The sequence below is a fragment of the Ovis canadensis genome, chromosome 21 (assembly GCF_042477335.2).
Source record: "Ovis canadensis isolate MfBH-ARS-UI-01 breed Bighorn chromosome 21, ARS-UI_OviCan_v2, whole genome shotgun sequence".
NCBI classification, from domain to species: Eukaryota; Metazoa; Chordata; class Mammalia; order Artiodactyla; family Bovidae; genus Ovis; species Ovis canadensis.
The window spans coordinates 17,793,294-17,811,808 of record NC_091265.1 but is presented as its reverse complement, the minus strand read 5'-3'; the positions used below and the strand labels follow the sequence as shown (position 1 = coordinate 17,811,808).

At 44.3% G+C, this 18,515-nt stretch overlaps 1 protein-coding gene across 1 annotated transcript in view; it reads left to right on the top strand.

Annotated features, from left to right (window-relative positions):
- The window catches only part of FAT3 (FAT atypical cadherin 3), an 813,871-nt gene that overhangs the window by 781,788 nt on the left and 13,568 nt on the right, over nt 1–18,515 (top strand). Inside the window, exons 22-23 of the mRNA XM_069566576.1 lie at nt 2,359–2,827; nt 17,045–17,198. Coding sequence (XP_069422677.1) covers nt 2,359–2,827; nt 17,045–17,198 — 623 coding nt within the window. The remainder of the gene's footprint in view (nt 1–2,358; nt 2,828–17,044; nt 17,199–18,515) is intronic.

Genomic DNA, 18,515 nt, shown 5'->3' with positions numbered 1-18,515 from the left:
CATGAATGATCTCTGAAAAGGAACATTTGTCTCCAGTCTTTTGGCCTGCATACATTTGCATTACCAAGCACAGGATGTATGTACCACGTACAAGGCGGCTGGCAATTCTGTAGTGGACTCATTCTCCTTGTAAAATAAGCCACGGCAGTTCTCTTTGCTTTCTCTATAAAGGGTCTTAAACCCAGAGCTTCCCTGGTGGTTCAGACAGTAAAGAATCTGCCTACAATGTGGGAGACCTGGGTTTAATCCCTGGATTGGGAAGATCACCGGTGAGGGGAATGCCAACCCACTCCAGTATTCTGGCCTGGAGAATCCCATGGACAGAGAAGCCTGGCAGGCTACAGTGCATGGGGCTGCAAAGATTCAGACAGGACTGGAAAACTAACACTTCCACTTTTCAAACCCAGACGCCAACCAGTTCTCTCTAGGGAACTTGTGTGATGCATGACAAAGCTGGAATTTGATTTCTCGTTCCTAAATCCCAAGGCTCTGCCTGGTTCACAGAGCCTCCTGCCTTTCATATACACATATTATGTGGCATAAACTTTATATGTAGGAAGAGAGGGTGCCAATGAGTTCATGGAGTCTCAGTGGCAGAAGTGAGAGTCCCTAGGAATTAGTTGCCTGCAAAAAATGCTGAGGCATAGAAAAGTATCCCATTTGTGAGGGTGAGTGGTGGTGTACCCGTCCCTCACAGGTCTGTCAGGAGCCAAATGCATCTTGGAAAGATGGATTCAGGTTATTTCTGTGACACTGGCACGTCCCTGGCCCCAATGCCCTGAGCGCCCCCGTGCCTTCCCCTCTGCCCATTTCCCTTTCTCTCTCTGCAAGCTCCTGCTCTCTCCCCAGGTCCTGGCCCAAGACTGCGCCCGTCGGCAGATCCCAGGTGAAGGCTGGCTGCCCTGGTGAGACTCAGAGGCTGGCCTCCACTGGGTTCTTCTGCTGGTTCACAAAGGACAGAACTATAGCTTCTGTTTCATGCTTTCTGGCCGTGAAACCCTTCGTGGCCCAATACTGACTTGCTGACGAGACAGTGCTCTGGCCTTCATTCCCCAGATCCTCATACCATCTCGCATCTCTGAGAAATGCACATGAGGCTGGGCAACAGAGGAAAGGCCAGCCTGTCTCCTCCACAGCAGCTGATCCTGGCTCTCCCTGGAGGACCAGGACCGGCCCAGCAGCATTCGGCCTGCTGGCATCCTCTGGTGGCACATGACCCTGAGTTTGCTGTCCTTTTGGAGTTAGCCTGCTTGGGGCGGGGGAGACCTGGGTGCCTTCCCTCACCAGGGCAACAGAAACAGCAGGCCGTTCTCTGTAGCTGACCCCAGACCAGGGGCTGGGAGTATCTGTAAGGTGTGCACAGTTAGCCAGATCCTTCTGGAGCTCCTGAGGTCATGAAATACACATCCATTCTTTTTTCTTAAATTTTTTATTTTGTATTGAGATATAGCTGATTAAGTGTTGTTATAGTCTCAGGTGAACAGCGAAGAGACTCAGCCATATAATCTCCCCCAAAGCCCCTCCCATCCAGGCTGCCACATAACACTGAGCAGAGTTCCCTGTGCTGTACAGTAGGTCCTTGTTGGTTATCCCTTTTTAATGTAGCAGTGAATATACATATGTTCCTAGCAACTGGCCAAGCCCTGAGGACTTTTTAAGATAATCTTAACCTAAATGATGAATAGCAACCCTGAAGAACTGTTGTAAGGAGATGGCTAGCACTTAATAAGAGAGTTTATGAACTTTACACATGCATGAAGCTGGAAAGTAAGACATCTACGTGGCCTCCTTCACCCCCTACAGCACAGTCGCACAGACTTTCTTGGGGCATATACATGTGTTTCTGGGCTTATTTGACTCATGGCCGTGTCCCCGCTCAAACAGAAGCCCCAGGAGGACAGGGGTGACAGCTCTGCTCAGTGGCCCTCACAGGCACTGCCACTCTGCTTGGCACACAGTAGATGTTCAAAAAATATTTGTAAATGAATATTAATGAGTTTACAGAACTCACTCTGTGCTGGTCATAGTTTGGAAGGGCGCACAGAATAAATGACCCCCCTAAACAGAAGACTGTGGTGAATTTTTAAAGGATGAAGATGGGCACAATAGGAGTATTCTGAAATATTAGTGTGGATTTCTGAGCCTGCACTCCTATTGCTAATTACAAGACGATTTGTGAAATCTCAGGTATGCATTTTCATGGCATATAATGAGGAGAAAGCGTAATTATTAAAAACCAAACCATAGCAGATTTGTACGTGGATCAACAGCCAGGTTGGGAACGGGGGTTGGGAACGGGGCACCAAGAGCGCACGGCCAGATGCACCTTGAAAAGCGCCCGGTGTTGGTTCCGCACAGATCGTGGACGGCAGGCTGTGGTTTCAGCTGGACTGCGGCAGCGGCCCCGGCATCCTGGGCATCTCAGGCCGTGCAGTCAACGACGGGAGCTGGCACTCAGTCTTCCTGGAACTCAACCGCAACTTCACCAGCCTGGCCCTGGACGACAGCTACGTGGAGCGCCGCCGGGCACCCCTCTATTTCCAGAAGCTGGGCACCGAGAGCGCCATCTACTTCGGCGCCCTGGTGCAGGCGGACAGCATCCGCAGCCTGACCGACGCACGGGCCACGCAGGTGCTGAGTGGCTTCCAGGGCTGCCTGGACTCCGTGGTGCTGAATGACAATGAGCTGCCACTGCAGAACAAGCGCAGCAGCTTCGCCGAGGTGGTGGGCCTGACGGAGCTGAAGCTGGGCTGCGTGCTCTACCCCGATGCCTGCGAGCGCGGGCCCTGCCAGCACGGAGGCAGCTGTGCCGGCCTGGCCTCCGGAGGTGAGCGCCCTGGGCTCCCGCCACTGGGGGGGAGGCTGGGGTGGGGGGGATAGGGGGTGGGATGGTGGGGGGAGGCAGACCTGCCAGACCGCTCTCTCAAGCATCACCAACCCAAGCGCTCTCCCAGAGAGGTGGATTCCGCCCACCCATGCTGGCTCAGCCTCTTAACCCCCTGGTGGAAGTTGGCACTTACAGGAGCCAGTCGCTTTGCAGAATCCCAAGGGCTCAGCAGGCTAGCTGCAGGGGCCTGCAAGGTGCTGTCTGGAGCCCTCTCCCTATCCTCTCTACACCTTCCCAGGTCTCAGCAGCCCGAAGGAACAGGATGCCCTTTGAAGTATCTGCCCCCTTTGGACCACTTGCATATCACTGCAGAAAGACTGGTAACAATCTGAGTCGCAATCTGAGTCGTGATGACCACGCACTACCCTTTCACAGGCAGACGTGGGACTTCACTAGAAGCTAAAGGGCTCCTGAGGGTGAAGACACCACCCTAGAAACAGAAGTGAAGAGATGTTTTGGAGGAAGCTTTTAAAATGTGTGTATTACAAACAAGTCTAGTGCAACTCCGAAAGAACAAGGAGGAGGCAATTTACATGAACTATCAAGACAGTCAATGAGAGCAATGATGCTTTACCCCAGTAAAATTTTCCCCAGAGATCATGAAGAGGACAGAATGGAGTAGGCAAAAAAAGGGGGAGAGAGGCAGGGATGGTGTGGATTTATAGAGGGTTTCTGTTGTATGAGGGGAAAGCTAAGACTCTTTCAGAGTCTGAAGATGAAAGAATCCCTGACTTTACTCAGATGCAGGATCTGAGTTAACGTAAACTAGGTCAGGCTCTCCTGGCTGAAGGCTTTGCCATCTGATTCCACTTCAGGCCCTCTGTGGAATCTCTCAGTGGGAGTGTGATTAGCAAATTTAAACCTTCCTCACAAATCACATAGAGATTCCGCTGTGTACATTACCATCTACTGTTGGTGAAGCCCAACTCCAAATTTAGACTCCATTTTATTATTAGAATGTTGTGAACTGCCCATGAAATGATGTGTTGCTCAAACACAGACGCCAAACACTGAAGTTATTCAGGCTTGCCGATGTTACTGTCGCACCGAGGGCCACATGCCCTGGGGGAGATTTCTGCTGTCTCAACTTAAGAAATCTATTTGCTTTTTTTACTGTCTCAGCAGTATATGTAAATAAAGGGTTGTTATGGTGCCCTAATTCTCGAATGATGGGCAGTAGCTATACTTCAGTGGTTCTATAAACCAGCCTATTATGACAAGTCATGGCCAGTTTTTCACCAGCCAAAACAATTCTGCTAGTGTGAGCTATCCACGATATATAAAGGGAGCATATAATTAAATTGGGTGGAAATAGAACACCACTCCATGTCAAATACTGGGTCCACAGCCACAAATTGTAACATACTTTTAACGGTGGCAGGATGTTGTTTTGCTGGCAAAGCTATGGGTTTCCACAATGGGTTAGCATGAAAATAATAATAATCACTGTGTTAAGGAAAAAGACTAAGGGAGCTTGCTTTTTATTCAGTGTGTATTTTAATTTTGTTGTTGTTCAGTTGCTAAGTCATGTCGGACTCTTTGCCAGCCCATGGACTGCAGTATGCCAGGTTTCCCTGTCCTTCACTATCTCCCAGAGTTTGCTCCAACCCATGTCCATTGAGTTGGTGATGCCATCCAGCCATCTCATCCTCTGCCACCCCTTTCTCCTCCCGCCTTCAATCTTTCCCAGCATCAGGGTCTTTTCAAATGAGTCAGCTATTCACATCAGGTGCCCAAAGTATTGGAGCTTCAGCCTCAGCATCAGTCCTTCCAATGAATATTCAGGACTGATTTCCTTTAGAATTGACTGCTTGGATCTCCTTGCAGTCCAAGGGACTCTCAAGACTTTTCTCCAGCACCACAGTTTGAAAGCATCAATTCTTCAGGGCTCATCCTCTAATTACCATAAAAATCCCTGAGCTAGGTCTTCAGTGCAGGTATGTTTGTTAAATATCTATAACCCCCATCAGAAACAGCAGTTTTCCTTTGTTTTTAAAAGCTCATTTGGCTTAACCAAAGTTCAGGACTGAGGACCCACCTGCCATATATTGATACTTTTTCACGTGGTCTAAAGAATGTGTTTTCCCTTCCCCAGGGACCCAGCTTTGCCCATGGGTTGCATCCGCTGTCAAACACCTCATTGTCCCTTGCTCTCCAGCTTCCCCCTATACTTGGATTTGGGATTGGGATTCTGTGGCAGGTATTCTTTCTTCCAAGGGAATAAAGTCTTTCTTTTATCAGCTCAAGTCTTTCCTTTCTACTGGGAGCTCATGTTTTCCTGAAACAAAGTATCTTTCCTCATCTCCCACTCCCTTCTCCCAAACCTACTACCTCTTATGAGAGAGGTAGTTGAGAGGACCCGGTGGTTCTTATCTCAGGACCCACCCCACCACGCATGGTCCAGAAAGAGCAGTACCGTGCACAGCAGTGCTGAACCCGGGCCAGCAGACTCCTGGCAACTCACCAGGAAATCCAAGAGGACTTGCTTCCATGGGGACCACAGAGCCCTCTTCTGAAGAAGTACCTATTTGCTGCCTGGCTATCGGGATTGAGGTCTTGGCTTCTAGAAAAGAGGAGAGAGAATCCATTTTCTTGCCCCACTGTCTGTTCTCATGCGAGGACTTTTTGCTGGGTCCCCCTATCCCATCTGCAAATTCCCTTAATGAGGCGCACCCAACCTCCAGGGTCTATTGCCTGATGATCTGAGCTGAAGCTGATGTAATAGTAATAGAAATAAAGGGCACAATTAATGTAATGTGCTTGAATCATCCCCAAACCACCCCTGGTCCATCTAAAACTTGTCTTCCACCAAACCTGTCCCTGAGTGCCAAAAAGGTTTGGGGACTGCTGCCCTAAATTGAAGAGAAGTAGATGGCAACCCACTCCCGTATTCTTGCCTGGAGAATCCCGTGGACAGAGGAGCCCAGTGGGCTGCTGTCCACAGGGTCGCACAGAGTCGGACACGACTGAAGCAACTTAGCGTGCATGCATGCAAGCCCTATATTGGTGCTAAATAGTAGGGAGGTGTGGGGGGAGCAAGAAGAGGCAGAACCAACAGTTTGGCTTTAACTCATATCTGTGAACTATTTAGCTAATTATAAGGTTATTTAAAATAAGGGAGAAATCATCTCAGTTGTGAGTGACGATTTAAAAAGAACAAGAAAGAAAAAGAGAAAAAAGCAGACTGTCATTAATGAAAGAATATTCATGCCTGGAAGAATTCCCTCTGGCTACCAGGGTATCTAATCACAGGAAAAGAGTCTTACTTCCCCTGATCAAAGGCTAGAATGCAGGGAGCAGTCAAAGAGGAAATCTGAGCTGGAGAAAGTAGAGCAAGGTGCTTAATGACTCCTTGCACATGAGAATGTTGATAACACAGTTATCTGAGCATCTTGCTGTTGTTGCAACCCTGAGTTATGTGTCACTCTAAAATTCCATGACACCTATGTTTCTATAATCATTCTCTTGGACCTTAGAGGATGCTGGAGGATATTGGTCATTGGCTGTCCTGGTAATCCTCTACTCTCAAATCGTGACAGTCTTAGCACCAGGCTCTTGTTCAGAGCATTCAGAGTTTTAAAAGTGGGCAACTCAGGCCATGAAGCAGATTTCTTTCAGAGAAGCAAGATTCTGCTCGAGCCACTTCCAAACCCACTCAAACCCTTGACGAGGCTGCCAAGTCTGCTAGCGCGGAATGGCATGGTCAGCAGATTTGACCAGTGTTATACCTCTGGCTGTCCCACGAGCCGGCCATGAGAACCCAGGGGAGTCAGAGCCCAGAACACTGGCTTGTAATAAGAGGGTAATTATGACTCTGAAAATCAACCACAGAGGGAAGGCTCTCTCTTGGTAAAGCCTTAAAATTATATGTATTTCATAAACATGAGCTGGAAATAGCAACCACCATGGAACAGAACTAGCCTAGTCCCACTGTGACCCTGTGCTTCCAGACCCAGTGGGTCGGCAGCAGCCCAGGGAGCAGCCACAGTCTGAATATGTGGGTCTCAGTCCTTGGAGTATCATCCTGCTCAGCTGAAGCCCGTGACCAGAAAACACAGTTGCAGCTAAACTTGTATATAATTTGGCAAAGCAGTGTGGCAACCGAGACTGCCAGGCAGAAACACTCATTCAGGTGGCTTTCATGAGACTGAAAACTTAACTTAAAAAATTTTTTTATCTATTTTTAATTGATTGATGATTGCTTTACAATATTGATTTGATTTCTGTCATACATCAACATGAATTAACCATAGGTGTACATATGTCCCCTCATTCTCGAATCTCTCTCCCACCTCCCACCTTTTCCCACCCCTCTAGGTTATTACAGCTTAATCCAATGAGAAGTTGAAAACTTTCCGTGATAGAGTCCCATTTGTTAGCATGTCAGTTTGTTACTATGTCCTTGAGCTGTGGTAAGCACCTTTTAAGTGCTTCTGTGCTGAGATACAGTTCTCACCCAAATACTCTTGTTGTTGTTCAGTTGCTAAGTGTGTCTGACTCTGTGACCCCATAGACTGCAGCACGCCAGGCTTCCCTGTCCTTCACCATCTCCCAGAGTTTGCTCAAACTCATGCCCATTGAGTAGGTGATGCCATCCAACCATCTCATCCTCTGTCGTCCCCTTCTCCTCCCGCCTTTAATCTTTCCCAGCATCAGAGTCTTTCCCAATGAGTCAGCTCTTTCCATCAGGTGGCCAAAGCATCAGTCCTTCCAATGAATATCCAGGGTTGATTTCCTTTAGGATGGACTGGTTTGATCTCCTTACTGTCCAGGGGACTCTCAAAAGTCTTCTCCAGCACCAGTTTGAAAGCATCAGTTCTTTGGTGCTCAGCCTTCTTTATGGTCCAGCTCGCACACCTGTACATGGATCAGTGCTATTCTCTGCTCCCCTCAACTCCCATTTTTCTGATAAAGAAGTAACCAGCCCGCTGTCACACAGCTAGTAAGGTCGGGAAACCAGGACTTGATTTTGGTTTGTGGAACTCCTGCTCCCTGCCTCCAGCCTTCACTCTTAACCTTTGTTACTCAAAATGTGTTCCAAGCAACAGTAGCAGCAGCATCACTGGAAATGTTAAAAATGCGGCATCTGAAAATAAGTCAGAATCTGTGTTTTTAACAAGATCCCTCGGTGGTATGCTGCTTTCTCTCTCTCTCTGAACTGCCCTGAACCTCCCCCCTGAAAAAAAAACAAGTTCTATTCTGTTTTTGTGTGTTGAATATAGTATTTCTCAAACTCCAAGGTGCCTCTGCACCACCTGAGAACCTGATTAAAATGAGACCTTGTTCTAGAAGACTCTCTTGCTTGTTAAGGAGAAAGGAAAATCTGTTGACTTGCCTTGGTCATTCTCTGTCCACATCAGAGGAACCTTCTGCTAGGTCACTGAGTTGTATTTTGCAAATTCCTGTACTACCAAAAAAAAAAAAAGTTATCAGTGAAAAGTTTGGAGAAAGTAAAAGATCCACACCTACAAATCAGAATCTCAGAATCTGCAAGAGTAGAATTCAGGCATCTCTGTTTATAACAAGCCCCCCAAAGCCTATGCAGTTCTGAACTTGAGAACACTGACATTTGAGAAGCCCAATAAATTCTGTATTTGCTAGAATGTGAATCAGTGAATTCCAGGAGACATAGAACATTCAGAAATTGAACGTCAGGTGCACAGCCTGCATTTTGTAATAATTGCTTTAATGTAAAGATTGAACTTTGTTCCTCAGAAGTTTGGGGTCACCCTGAGCTCCCTTTCAAAGGCAAAAGTAATAGTGTGTACCTTCCCCCTCTAAGCAATGTACATGAGGCAGCAAGTTCCCAGATGTTGTAAACAGCTGGGCACAGAAACATCTTCAGTTACAGGGTGACCTGTGCTACTTGGGTGATGTTCTGGGCCCCTAACTTGTAAGTATCTAGATTAATTCAGTCTATGAAGCTCTAATCAATTGCCTGACTTGTTCGAGGCTCTGTGTTAGGTTCTAGGGTCCTGTTGATGTTTCTGTGACCAGCGGATCCACTTATGTGGCCTCCCTCCCTTCATGGCTGGCTTAAAGGAATTGGGCAGGTTTCCTGTGTGTGCTTAGTCCACTGGCCCACTTAGCACCAGGGGACAAAAAAAAGCCAGGCTTCCAGATAATATACTGTGGACAAATTTGACTAAGATTTGAAGGTTTTGAGGGGGAAATTTTTTTTTCTGGGTGTCTTTCTTCTAAATACTGAATTAACTTTCTGGGGATTACTTTAGAAAAACCTCATGGTAATAGCATTAATAATATTTTATTGATCCTAATAGAAATACTGAAAACCCTAAAGCAGTCAAATTTTGTGCAGACACAAAAGAACATGCTAGAAAGTGAAATGTTACAGTGTGCTTAATATTGTTAACACAGTAAGTGTTTCTGGATCTTCAAGGAAAGTATTAGAGGCTCAGCCCAAAGTACAGTGTGGGAATTGTGAGCCAGCTTTCCTTGGGAAAGTTAGAGAGCTCCCTTTCAAAAGTTTTCATCTCATGAAGTCTGAAGGTATTGCATGGGCCCTGCTTGGTGAAAGAGGAAAGTCTGAGTGACTTCAAGTTGAAGGGGTGAAGGAGTGACGGAGGCCATAAGCTGCAGCTAAGCTCACTCCACTTTTGTGTGGCGTCCCACGTAATAATGTGGGCAGCAGTTTTCTCAAGCTCACTGAGACTCACATGGACAGAAGTTTCAATATTTCCCAAGAAATAGCCTACGTGCATGTTAAGTCACTTCAGTCGTGTCTGACTCTTTGTGACCCCATGGACTATAGCCCGCCAGGATCCTCTGTCCATGGGATTCTCCAGGCAAGAATACTGGAGTGGGTAGCCATTCCCTTCTCCAGATACTGCTTACAAGTCAGAGTTAAAAAAAAAAAAAAAAAAAAAAAACAAAACTCATGGCTTTCCATTGTTTGATTATGAGCAAGAGAAACGAAGCTGATTTCTGAATCCATTCTAATTACAGTAATTACAACAATAAAGCACCTAATGTTTGTGGGCTGCATTGTGGTTGATGAATCCAGAAACCTCATTATCCTCTATGAGTGGGTATGAGTGAGGCTTAATTATCAGATAAAAACGGAGGTTCCTAGAGGTCAGGCAGCTCAGCAGATGGGAAACAGCCAGAACTTAGATGTGGACCCACCACATCACAGCCCTCTCCCCAAATCATAGCATTCCTGAAGTGTCTAAATGCAGTCCATAACTGAGCAAGCACGGTGGTTGATGCTGGCTTCAGATCCCAAGTGCTAGTTGCACATTTGTCATTATTTCCCCCTTTGTGCAGAAGGCAGCTATTTCCTTATCAAGGAGGCAAAACTGAATCAGGATGATGCTCACCTCCACCAAGAGAGTGCGGCAGAAGGTGGAAGCCATCACTTGAATGAATCAGGTCGGAAAAGAACTGCTAGGTCAAAGGAGGAAGGTGGAAATGATCTTGGTTATTCGCCTGCACAGTCCAAATTCACTCTGTAATCACTGAGACCATTTCTGTTTAGTGCATGTACGAGGCTTTGCCGTGTTCTTATTTGAGCAAGGAAAGGAGAGAGCATTTTATGTTTTTCTGGGTGCAGATTTCAAAATCATCTGCGTCAGCTGTAACTAGTATCGCAAGCAAGAGCATAGCTTTGAGCCAAGGCTTTAAATACACTTCTCCTTTCATAAGGATTTGCCAAATGATAATTGTATGTGTGTGTGTGTGTGTGTTTTTACATGTGTATCTCAGTGCTAGCAGGACAATTATCTTATTTTTATTAACTTTTTATTTTGTACTGACGTGTAGCCAATTAACAAACAATGTGATAGCTTCAGGTGAACAGCAAAGGGACTCAGCCATACATATACATGTACCCATTCTCCCCCAAACTCCCCTACCATTCAGGCTGCCGCAGAACGTTGAGCAGAGTTCCATGTGCTATACAGTAGTAGGTCTTTGTTGGTTCTTATTGTTGTTATTTAGTTGCTCAGTCGTGTTCAACTCTTTGCGACCCCATGGACCGTCACCTGCCAGGCTCCTCTGTCCATAGGATTTCCCAGGCAAGAATACTGGAGTGGGTTGCTGTTTCCTTCTCCAGGGGATCTCCAGGGGATCCTCCAGAGATTGGACCCACATTTCTTAAGTCTCCTGCATTGCATGGTGGGTTCTTTACCACTAGCACCACCTGGGAAGCCGCTTGTTGTTTATCTATTTTAAATACAGCAGAGTACATGCCCCTCCTAAACTCCCTACCTATTCCTTCCTCCCATCCCTCCCCCTTACAACCAGAAGCTCATTCTTTTATATGTGGAATCTAAAAAAGAAATGATACAATGAATTTACTTACAAAACAGAAACAGACTCCATTATCTTTTGTAAATCTGGAAAATGGTATAAAGTGGCATCTCCCACTTGTTGACTGTGTAACTTTGAGCAAATAATCCTATGGAAGATTCAGTTCCCATTTTTTAAAGTAATAGTACTTTCAGCATAGGATTCTTATCAAGTATTAAGTGAGATAATGTATGGAAAGCTCTTAGCATTTTTCCTAGCATGTAAAAAGCTGTTGTTTTTGCTAACAGTTTCCTTATTTCATATTTTCCAACCCAAGAAAAAAGAATCCACTCTTTTGAATAAAACTTTGAGATTATCCTCTGAATTTTTTCTTTCATGTACACAAAAGTGTTAAAATATTATTTGTGATCAAATTATGTCTAGCCATCTTTTGAATTCTCTTCCCTCTATTTGTACTTTTATATGGTAATGCTTTGGAAAAACAGAAGCTTTAATATGCTGTTATCTTTATTATGATTATTTGGCTCCCTGAAGGGTGCCTGATGCTGTCCATCTCCCTGCATCTCATTGGCTCCCTGGAGAGTTGTGGGGAGCCTAGTAAGTGGCAAGTTCTAGCTTAGTGACACATTCCAATGCCAATACAGTCTTGCGGAAATTATTTGAGAATCTGAAAGTCTGGATTCAAGTTCAAATTCATCACTTACTAGCTGTACATACTTGAACAAGCAACTCATCTCTCCAACACTCCCAGGGAGTTAGGGCATTAATAGAGCCTCTTATTTTCTTTCATGGAATTTTGTGATTCTTCATAGAATGACAAAGTGATTTTAAGCCACTAAAACATTACATCACTTAATATCATTATGGCAAACTTGCTGATATTATAAAAATTATTATTAACAGTAATAAATGATAATGAGATCATAAATAATACTTTGTTAGAATGAGTTAATTTTATTAACAAGCCACTTTCTCAAAGGCTTAATAGCAAATATAACTTTTCTTTCATTAAAAAAAAACCTGACTATTTAAAATCCAATTGCTTTTCCCTTTTAGCATGTTAAGGTAAAAATCTCTCCAAATTTAAAGTTCTGAAATCTTCCCTGGTCGCTCAGATGGTAAAGAATCTGCCTGCAAGGCAGGAGACCCAGGTTCCATCCCTGGGTCAATCAGATCCCCTGGAGAAGGGACTGACTACCCACTCCAGCATTCTTGCTGGGAAAGTCTCGTCGATAGAGGAGCCTAGTGGGCTACAGTCCACAGGGTCACAAGAGAGTCTGGTATGACTGAGTGACTAACACTCACAAAAGCAAGATGTCTTGCAAAGGGCTCTGCCTCTCTTGTCCCATGGGTTTGAGATCAGGAGAGCAGATCCTGGAGAGTTTGCTTCTGTCTTTAATAAACAGAGAAATTCAGATAGAGAGTGTGATGAAGTGTCTGTTAAACATACAATTCAGGAGAAAACTGAACAACTCGGGCCTCTGGAGCCAGACTGCTGGGGTTCAAGTCCACTCTAGTTTCATGACTACATAATCCACTTCTCTGTACCCATCTGTAAAATTGGAATCATAAGAATAGTCCCTTTATCGCAGACTTGTTTTGAGACCTAAATGAGTTAATACAAGTAAAGTGCTTAGAACTGTCCTTTGTTGTTGTTGTTCAGTCGCTCAGTCACGTCGGACTCTTTGCAACCCCATGGACTGCAGCAGGCCAGGCTTCCCTGTCCTTCACTATCTCCCAGGGTTTGCTCAAACTCACGTCCATTGAGCTTCTGATGCCATCCAACCATCTCATTCTCTGCCCCCTTCTTCTCCTCCTGCCTTCAGTCTCTCCCAGCATCAGGATCTTTCCCAATGAGTTGGCCAAAGTATTGGAGCTTCAACTTCAGCACCAGTCCTTCCAATGGACATTAAAGGTTGATTTCCTTTAGGATTAACTGGTTTGATCTCCTTACTGTCCAAGGATTCTCAAGAGTCTTCTCCAGCACCACAGTTCGAAAGCAACTGTCCTTGATCCATAATAAATGTCACTAAGTGTTAGCTGTCATCATCATCATCACCTTCAAAATAGACATCTAATTTTCTCAGGTATAGAACAGGGCTTCTTGTGCAGGATCTGTAGTGATCTCTGGGCTCGTAGGTGGTGTTTTTCTGTCCTTGTATCCCTATCCCCAGCTGTGCTGGTAAACCAGTTCTCTAAAAATAAAAGCCCTGATCTGAGTGTTTGCTGATTTCCATGGTATAACTATTATTCCCAGCCTGGCTGGCATCAGGCTACCAGTGATTTAATAACTGTCTGCCAACTTCCTGAACACTTAAAGTCAATACCCCCAACCTTAGATGAGCCAGCTCCAGTGCACCACTGCTGATGGCTTAGACACGCAGTGGCAGTGAGAAGGTTAACCAGTCAGGCTGGCGGCTGCATCAAGTAGCACTAAATGACGAAAAGCAGGAGGAAATATGTGGGAGTACAGTGGTGCCTGGAGGGCGGGCCTCACTTTAAATTCTGATTGCCCAAGGTCAGAGACGCCAAATCAAAGAAATCAAACCCGTAACCCGGCGTAGAATCCAGTTTCCATGATAGTCAAATGCCCCTTATTTTCAGACAGTCCCTCCTTGCCCCTCCCTGACCCCCACTTACTTCTGCTATAGTTTGAGAAACAGCCAGAAGTTTGTCAAATAGGAGCTGGAGAGGAGGAGACTTACCTGGGCTGACTGCCCTCCCCATCCTCATCAACGCTGTGCTTTGCAGATTCCTGGTTCTCCTGACCCTCCCTTTAGTCTAAAAAGGAACTGAGTTCCTTCTCACAAGTTATTCTCCCTCTAAACAACATGCCACCCTCACCAAAGACTAGCCAGGTGACATAAAGGAGCATTTTTTCCCAGTTACAACTGTTTTCAGCAATCCCCACTTCCCTTTAGGTGAACAATTTCCCAAACTGGAGAAAAAATTGCCCCAAGTCAGCAGCATAATTTGAAGCGAGCATCCTGCCCACAGACTTCAGGCCAGCTGTCTCTGGACACAGCTTGCATCAACAGTGATCTTTCTTTATAAATTAATTCTCTGATGTTTCACTGCATACAATCATGATGTCCTCCTGTATGTGAGAGTTCTCTGGAGTGTGGAGTCATTACGGAGAGCATACACTATTTCAATCTACAGATTATTAATTATCTTACACCTGCAGAGATCAATCTACAATATTCCAATATCAATCACTGACCACTGGGGGAAGCAGAGATTAACCCAAGAGCCCTTCTAATAACAGTGAGGATGGTTATTTGTGGACTACAGTAAATATGATGTGCTCATTGCATGCTGAGACCCACACACTTCTTCCACTACTGCCCAGTCCCTTACCTGTTAGAAACCAGGTATTCACCCTCCCTCTGAACAGGGGATAAGGGTCATTACTGTGGAAATTGACCCACCCAAGGATATTGACACAGTATCATAGTTGACAAGCCCCACTGATGTTCTCAGAGCTTCCTATCAGATTTCTACTTTTCTTCCACCCTGTTCTGCAGTATGAACTGATAAGCCAGGATTATCAGACAAGGAATGAAATCCTCTCATTTATAAGATAAGGGCTGCCTTAAGTTTCCCCAGAAAAACAGAGACTATAGGATAGATGAATAGATAGACAGATGATTCATGGATAGGTATATAGATTATAGATGCATACGGAGGGAGAGAAACAGAGAAAGAGAGAGACTGATTGATTTTTAAGAAATTTGCTCATAGGATTGTGAGACTGGCAAGTCTGAAATTTATAGGGCAGGCCAGCCAGCTAGAAATTCATGAAGAGCTGATTTTTCAGTCTTTGATTTGAAATCCTCAGAGCTGGAAATTCAGCCAAGATTTCTGTGTTGCAATCATGAGGTAGAATTCCTTCTTCTTAAGGCTTTCTTTTGAATAGGTAAGATCCACCCACATTATTTTTCTAATAGTCATGTATGGATGTGAAAGTTGGACTATAAAGAAAACTGAGCGCTGAAGAATTGATGCTTTTGAACTGTGGCATTGGAGAAGACTCTTGAGAGTCCCTTGGACTGCAAGGAGATCCAACCAGTCCATCCTAAAGGAGATCAGTCCTGAATTTTCATTGGAAGGACTGATGTTGAAGCTGAAACTCCAATACTTTGGCCACCTGATGTGAAGAGCTGACTCACTGGAAAAGACCCTGATGCTGGGAAAGATTGAAGGCGGGAGGAGAAGGGGACGACAGAGGATGAGATGGTTGGATGGCATCACTGACTCAATGGATATCAGTTTGAGTAAACTCCGGGAGTTGGTGATGGACAGGGAGGCCTGGTGTGCTGCAGTCCATGGGGTCACAAAGAGTCACGACTGAACACCTGAACTGAACTGAGCTGAACCCACATTATATGAGATAATCTGCTTTGTGCATGCATGCTAAGTTGCTTCGGTCATGTCTGACTCTTTGTGACCCTATAAACTGCAGCCCACCATGCTCCTCTGTCCATGGGATTGTCCAGGCAAGAATACTGGAGTGGGTTGCTATGCCCTCCTCCAGGGGATCTTCATGATCCAGGGATCAAACCCACGTCTCATTATGTGTTCTGGATTGGCAGGTAGTTCTTTACCACTAGCACCACTTGGGAAGCCCAATCTGTTCTACTTAAAGCCAACTCATTGTAAATATTAATCACATCAACAGATACCTTCAAAGCAACATCTAGACTAGTGTTTGTCCAGTAACTGGGCACTAGAGCTTAGTCAACTGGACATAGGAAGTCTGCCTTCACAGAGACCAAACCTCAGAAACAGATAAAAGCGACTTGGAAGAAACTATACAAGGAGAGTGCTTCATTAACATATTATTAATATCTTTAGAGAAATAAGAGGAGATATTATAACCACAAAACAGGAGCCAGATAATATGTGTTTCAAGAAAATAAAAGCTCAACGAACAAAGTAAGAGCCTTTGGAAAAATTCAGCATATATGAAAATTTCAATAAAAGTTTCAAAAGATGATAAACTCAGAAAGTAAGGCAAAACCCCACAAAGGTGTAATATAAGAGAAAAATAAAAATTAAAGAAAATCCAAATGATCTGACATCCAAACCATAAAACTTCCATAAAGATAGAACAGAGAAAATAAAGGAAAGGAAATCATCAATGAAATAAAGAAAATTTCCCAAAGTTGTTACGATTTACAGATTGTGAGATCCCATTGAGTACCCAGGACCGGTTGAAGTAAACCCACACATAAGTGTACATCATTGTGAAAGCTCAGAAAACTGGGCACAAGAGAAGGCCTTCCAAATTGTTAAGAGAGGAAAAGAAACCAGGTCACACACAGGAACCAAAATGACTTTGGATTTCTCAAAAGTAACACAGAGGGAATTGCTTAGAATTCCATACATAACTTAATTATTTAAAAAAGGTGTAATAATGGAGTAAAAATACGTTCAGCTGTGTGATGTCTCACTTGACCTCATGTACACCCCTTCTCAGGAAGCTGTTATGGAAGAGATCAAATGACATGAGCACAGTACCTAGATAAAATCCTACATAGAGACACCCTATCTGTACAGTAGCAGTGTGGTGGGGAAAGCATCTTCCTTCACATCCTCATCTCTGTTCTTGGGATCTGTTCCCTCGGTGTCTTTTTACCGTTCTTACTATCATTCATGTATGTGGTTAATTAGATGAATTTCTGTGGACTAGCACGAGCTACAAACCATTACGTGGCATTTTTGTGGCAAGATGTGTTCCAAGTTCAAAATAACCAATTTGCTAATCATCTTTGGAATGTGGGCCCTGTTCAGAGGAATTAGGAGACCACGTTACGGCAGAGTCTGTGCACGCTGAGCATCAGCAGCAGCATCTGTGGCTCACGAGCTCCTCTGTTTCTCCAGGTTATCAGTGTACTTGTCTTTCCCAATTCACTGGGAGAAACTGTGAATCTGAGATCACAGCCTGCTTCCCAAACCCCTGCCGGAATGGAGGCTCCTGCGACCCCATAGGAAACACTTTCATCTGCAATTGCAAAGCTGGGCTCACTGGAGTCACGTAAGTGCGATTGTGCAGTTAGTCTTTTTCTACGCTGCCTCTTCATGCTAAGAAAACAAAAGTAACTGGGGCAAAATATCCACTACTGATAGGATGGGCAAAGGGTTAATACCTGTGCATGAAGAGTGCTTACCAAGGCCTAAAATGTTATCAGGGGTTATCTCTGGGGAGTGGGATTATGGGCAAATTACATTTTTACTTTATTCTTCTCTATATTTTCAAAAAGTCATATAAGTACTACGTGTTATATAATCTGTAAACAATTCTTTTAAAGAAAGTCATCTATGACCGTAATGTTTCCAGTATAATTCTGAGACAGATATGCTATGCATTTCCCCAGAACTCATCAACTGGACTTTACTGCCTAGGGTTTTATGATCATCCTGAGAAACTAAAGAGTTACCTTTCCTTTGAAAATCTTTTATTCCCCCAAGAATGAGGAAAATTAAAGTGTTAGCCAAATGGAAAGGGAATGTTTTCAGTTCTGAGTAAAACACCACTTTAACCATCCTTGATGGTTTTAGAATTATATGTGTGTGTGTGTGTGTGTGTATATATATATATATATATATATATATATATATATATATAAAATCTCAAGCAAAGTGATATTCTAATTACAGATCAGTCTTATGTATTCATTAAAGCAAATCTCCTGAGGACTTTACCAGGAAATACTTAGCTGACTTTGAATCCTTGGATGTAATTTAAAGTAATAAAGCTGCATTTATTTTTAACTACTCTGTGATTCTGACTAATTTCCAGCTGACCTGGCCTCAATCTGTTCACATTAGGGACGTTTGACTACATTTTAAAAGGTGGATTACCAAAGATATACGTGATCGGACCTTTTAAAATGAACATGTCGGAACAACTGCAGAAGTGGAGGGCAAGGAAGAGGAAAGACTATATTCTTAAATAACGTTAAACTCAGAGGAAGACTTACATGTTTGCCTATTTTAACTATACTCAAAGCAAGTCATGGATTGCCTTAAAGAGAATAAAGTTGATTTACTTTTCATTAGAATGCTTTAGTCATTTTTCCCCCTGCTAATTTGAGTTAGCATTAGCCTTTAACAGAAACACAGGGACTTCCCTGGTGGCCCAGTGACTGAGAGACCACACTCCCCATGCAGGGGCCCCAGGTTCCCTCTCTGGTGAGTTAACTAGATCCCACATAAAGTAAATAAAATAAATTTTAAAAACCTAAGCATAGAATCTGGAAGATAAACACTGCTATGTAGCCCTCCACCCACTGCCTACATATGCCCCATTACCCTAGCTTCCCAGAGAGACCAAAAATTACTGTGTTCATTA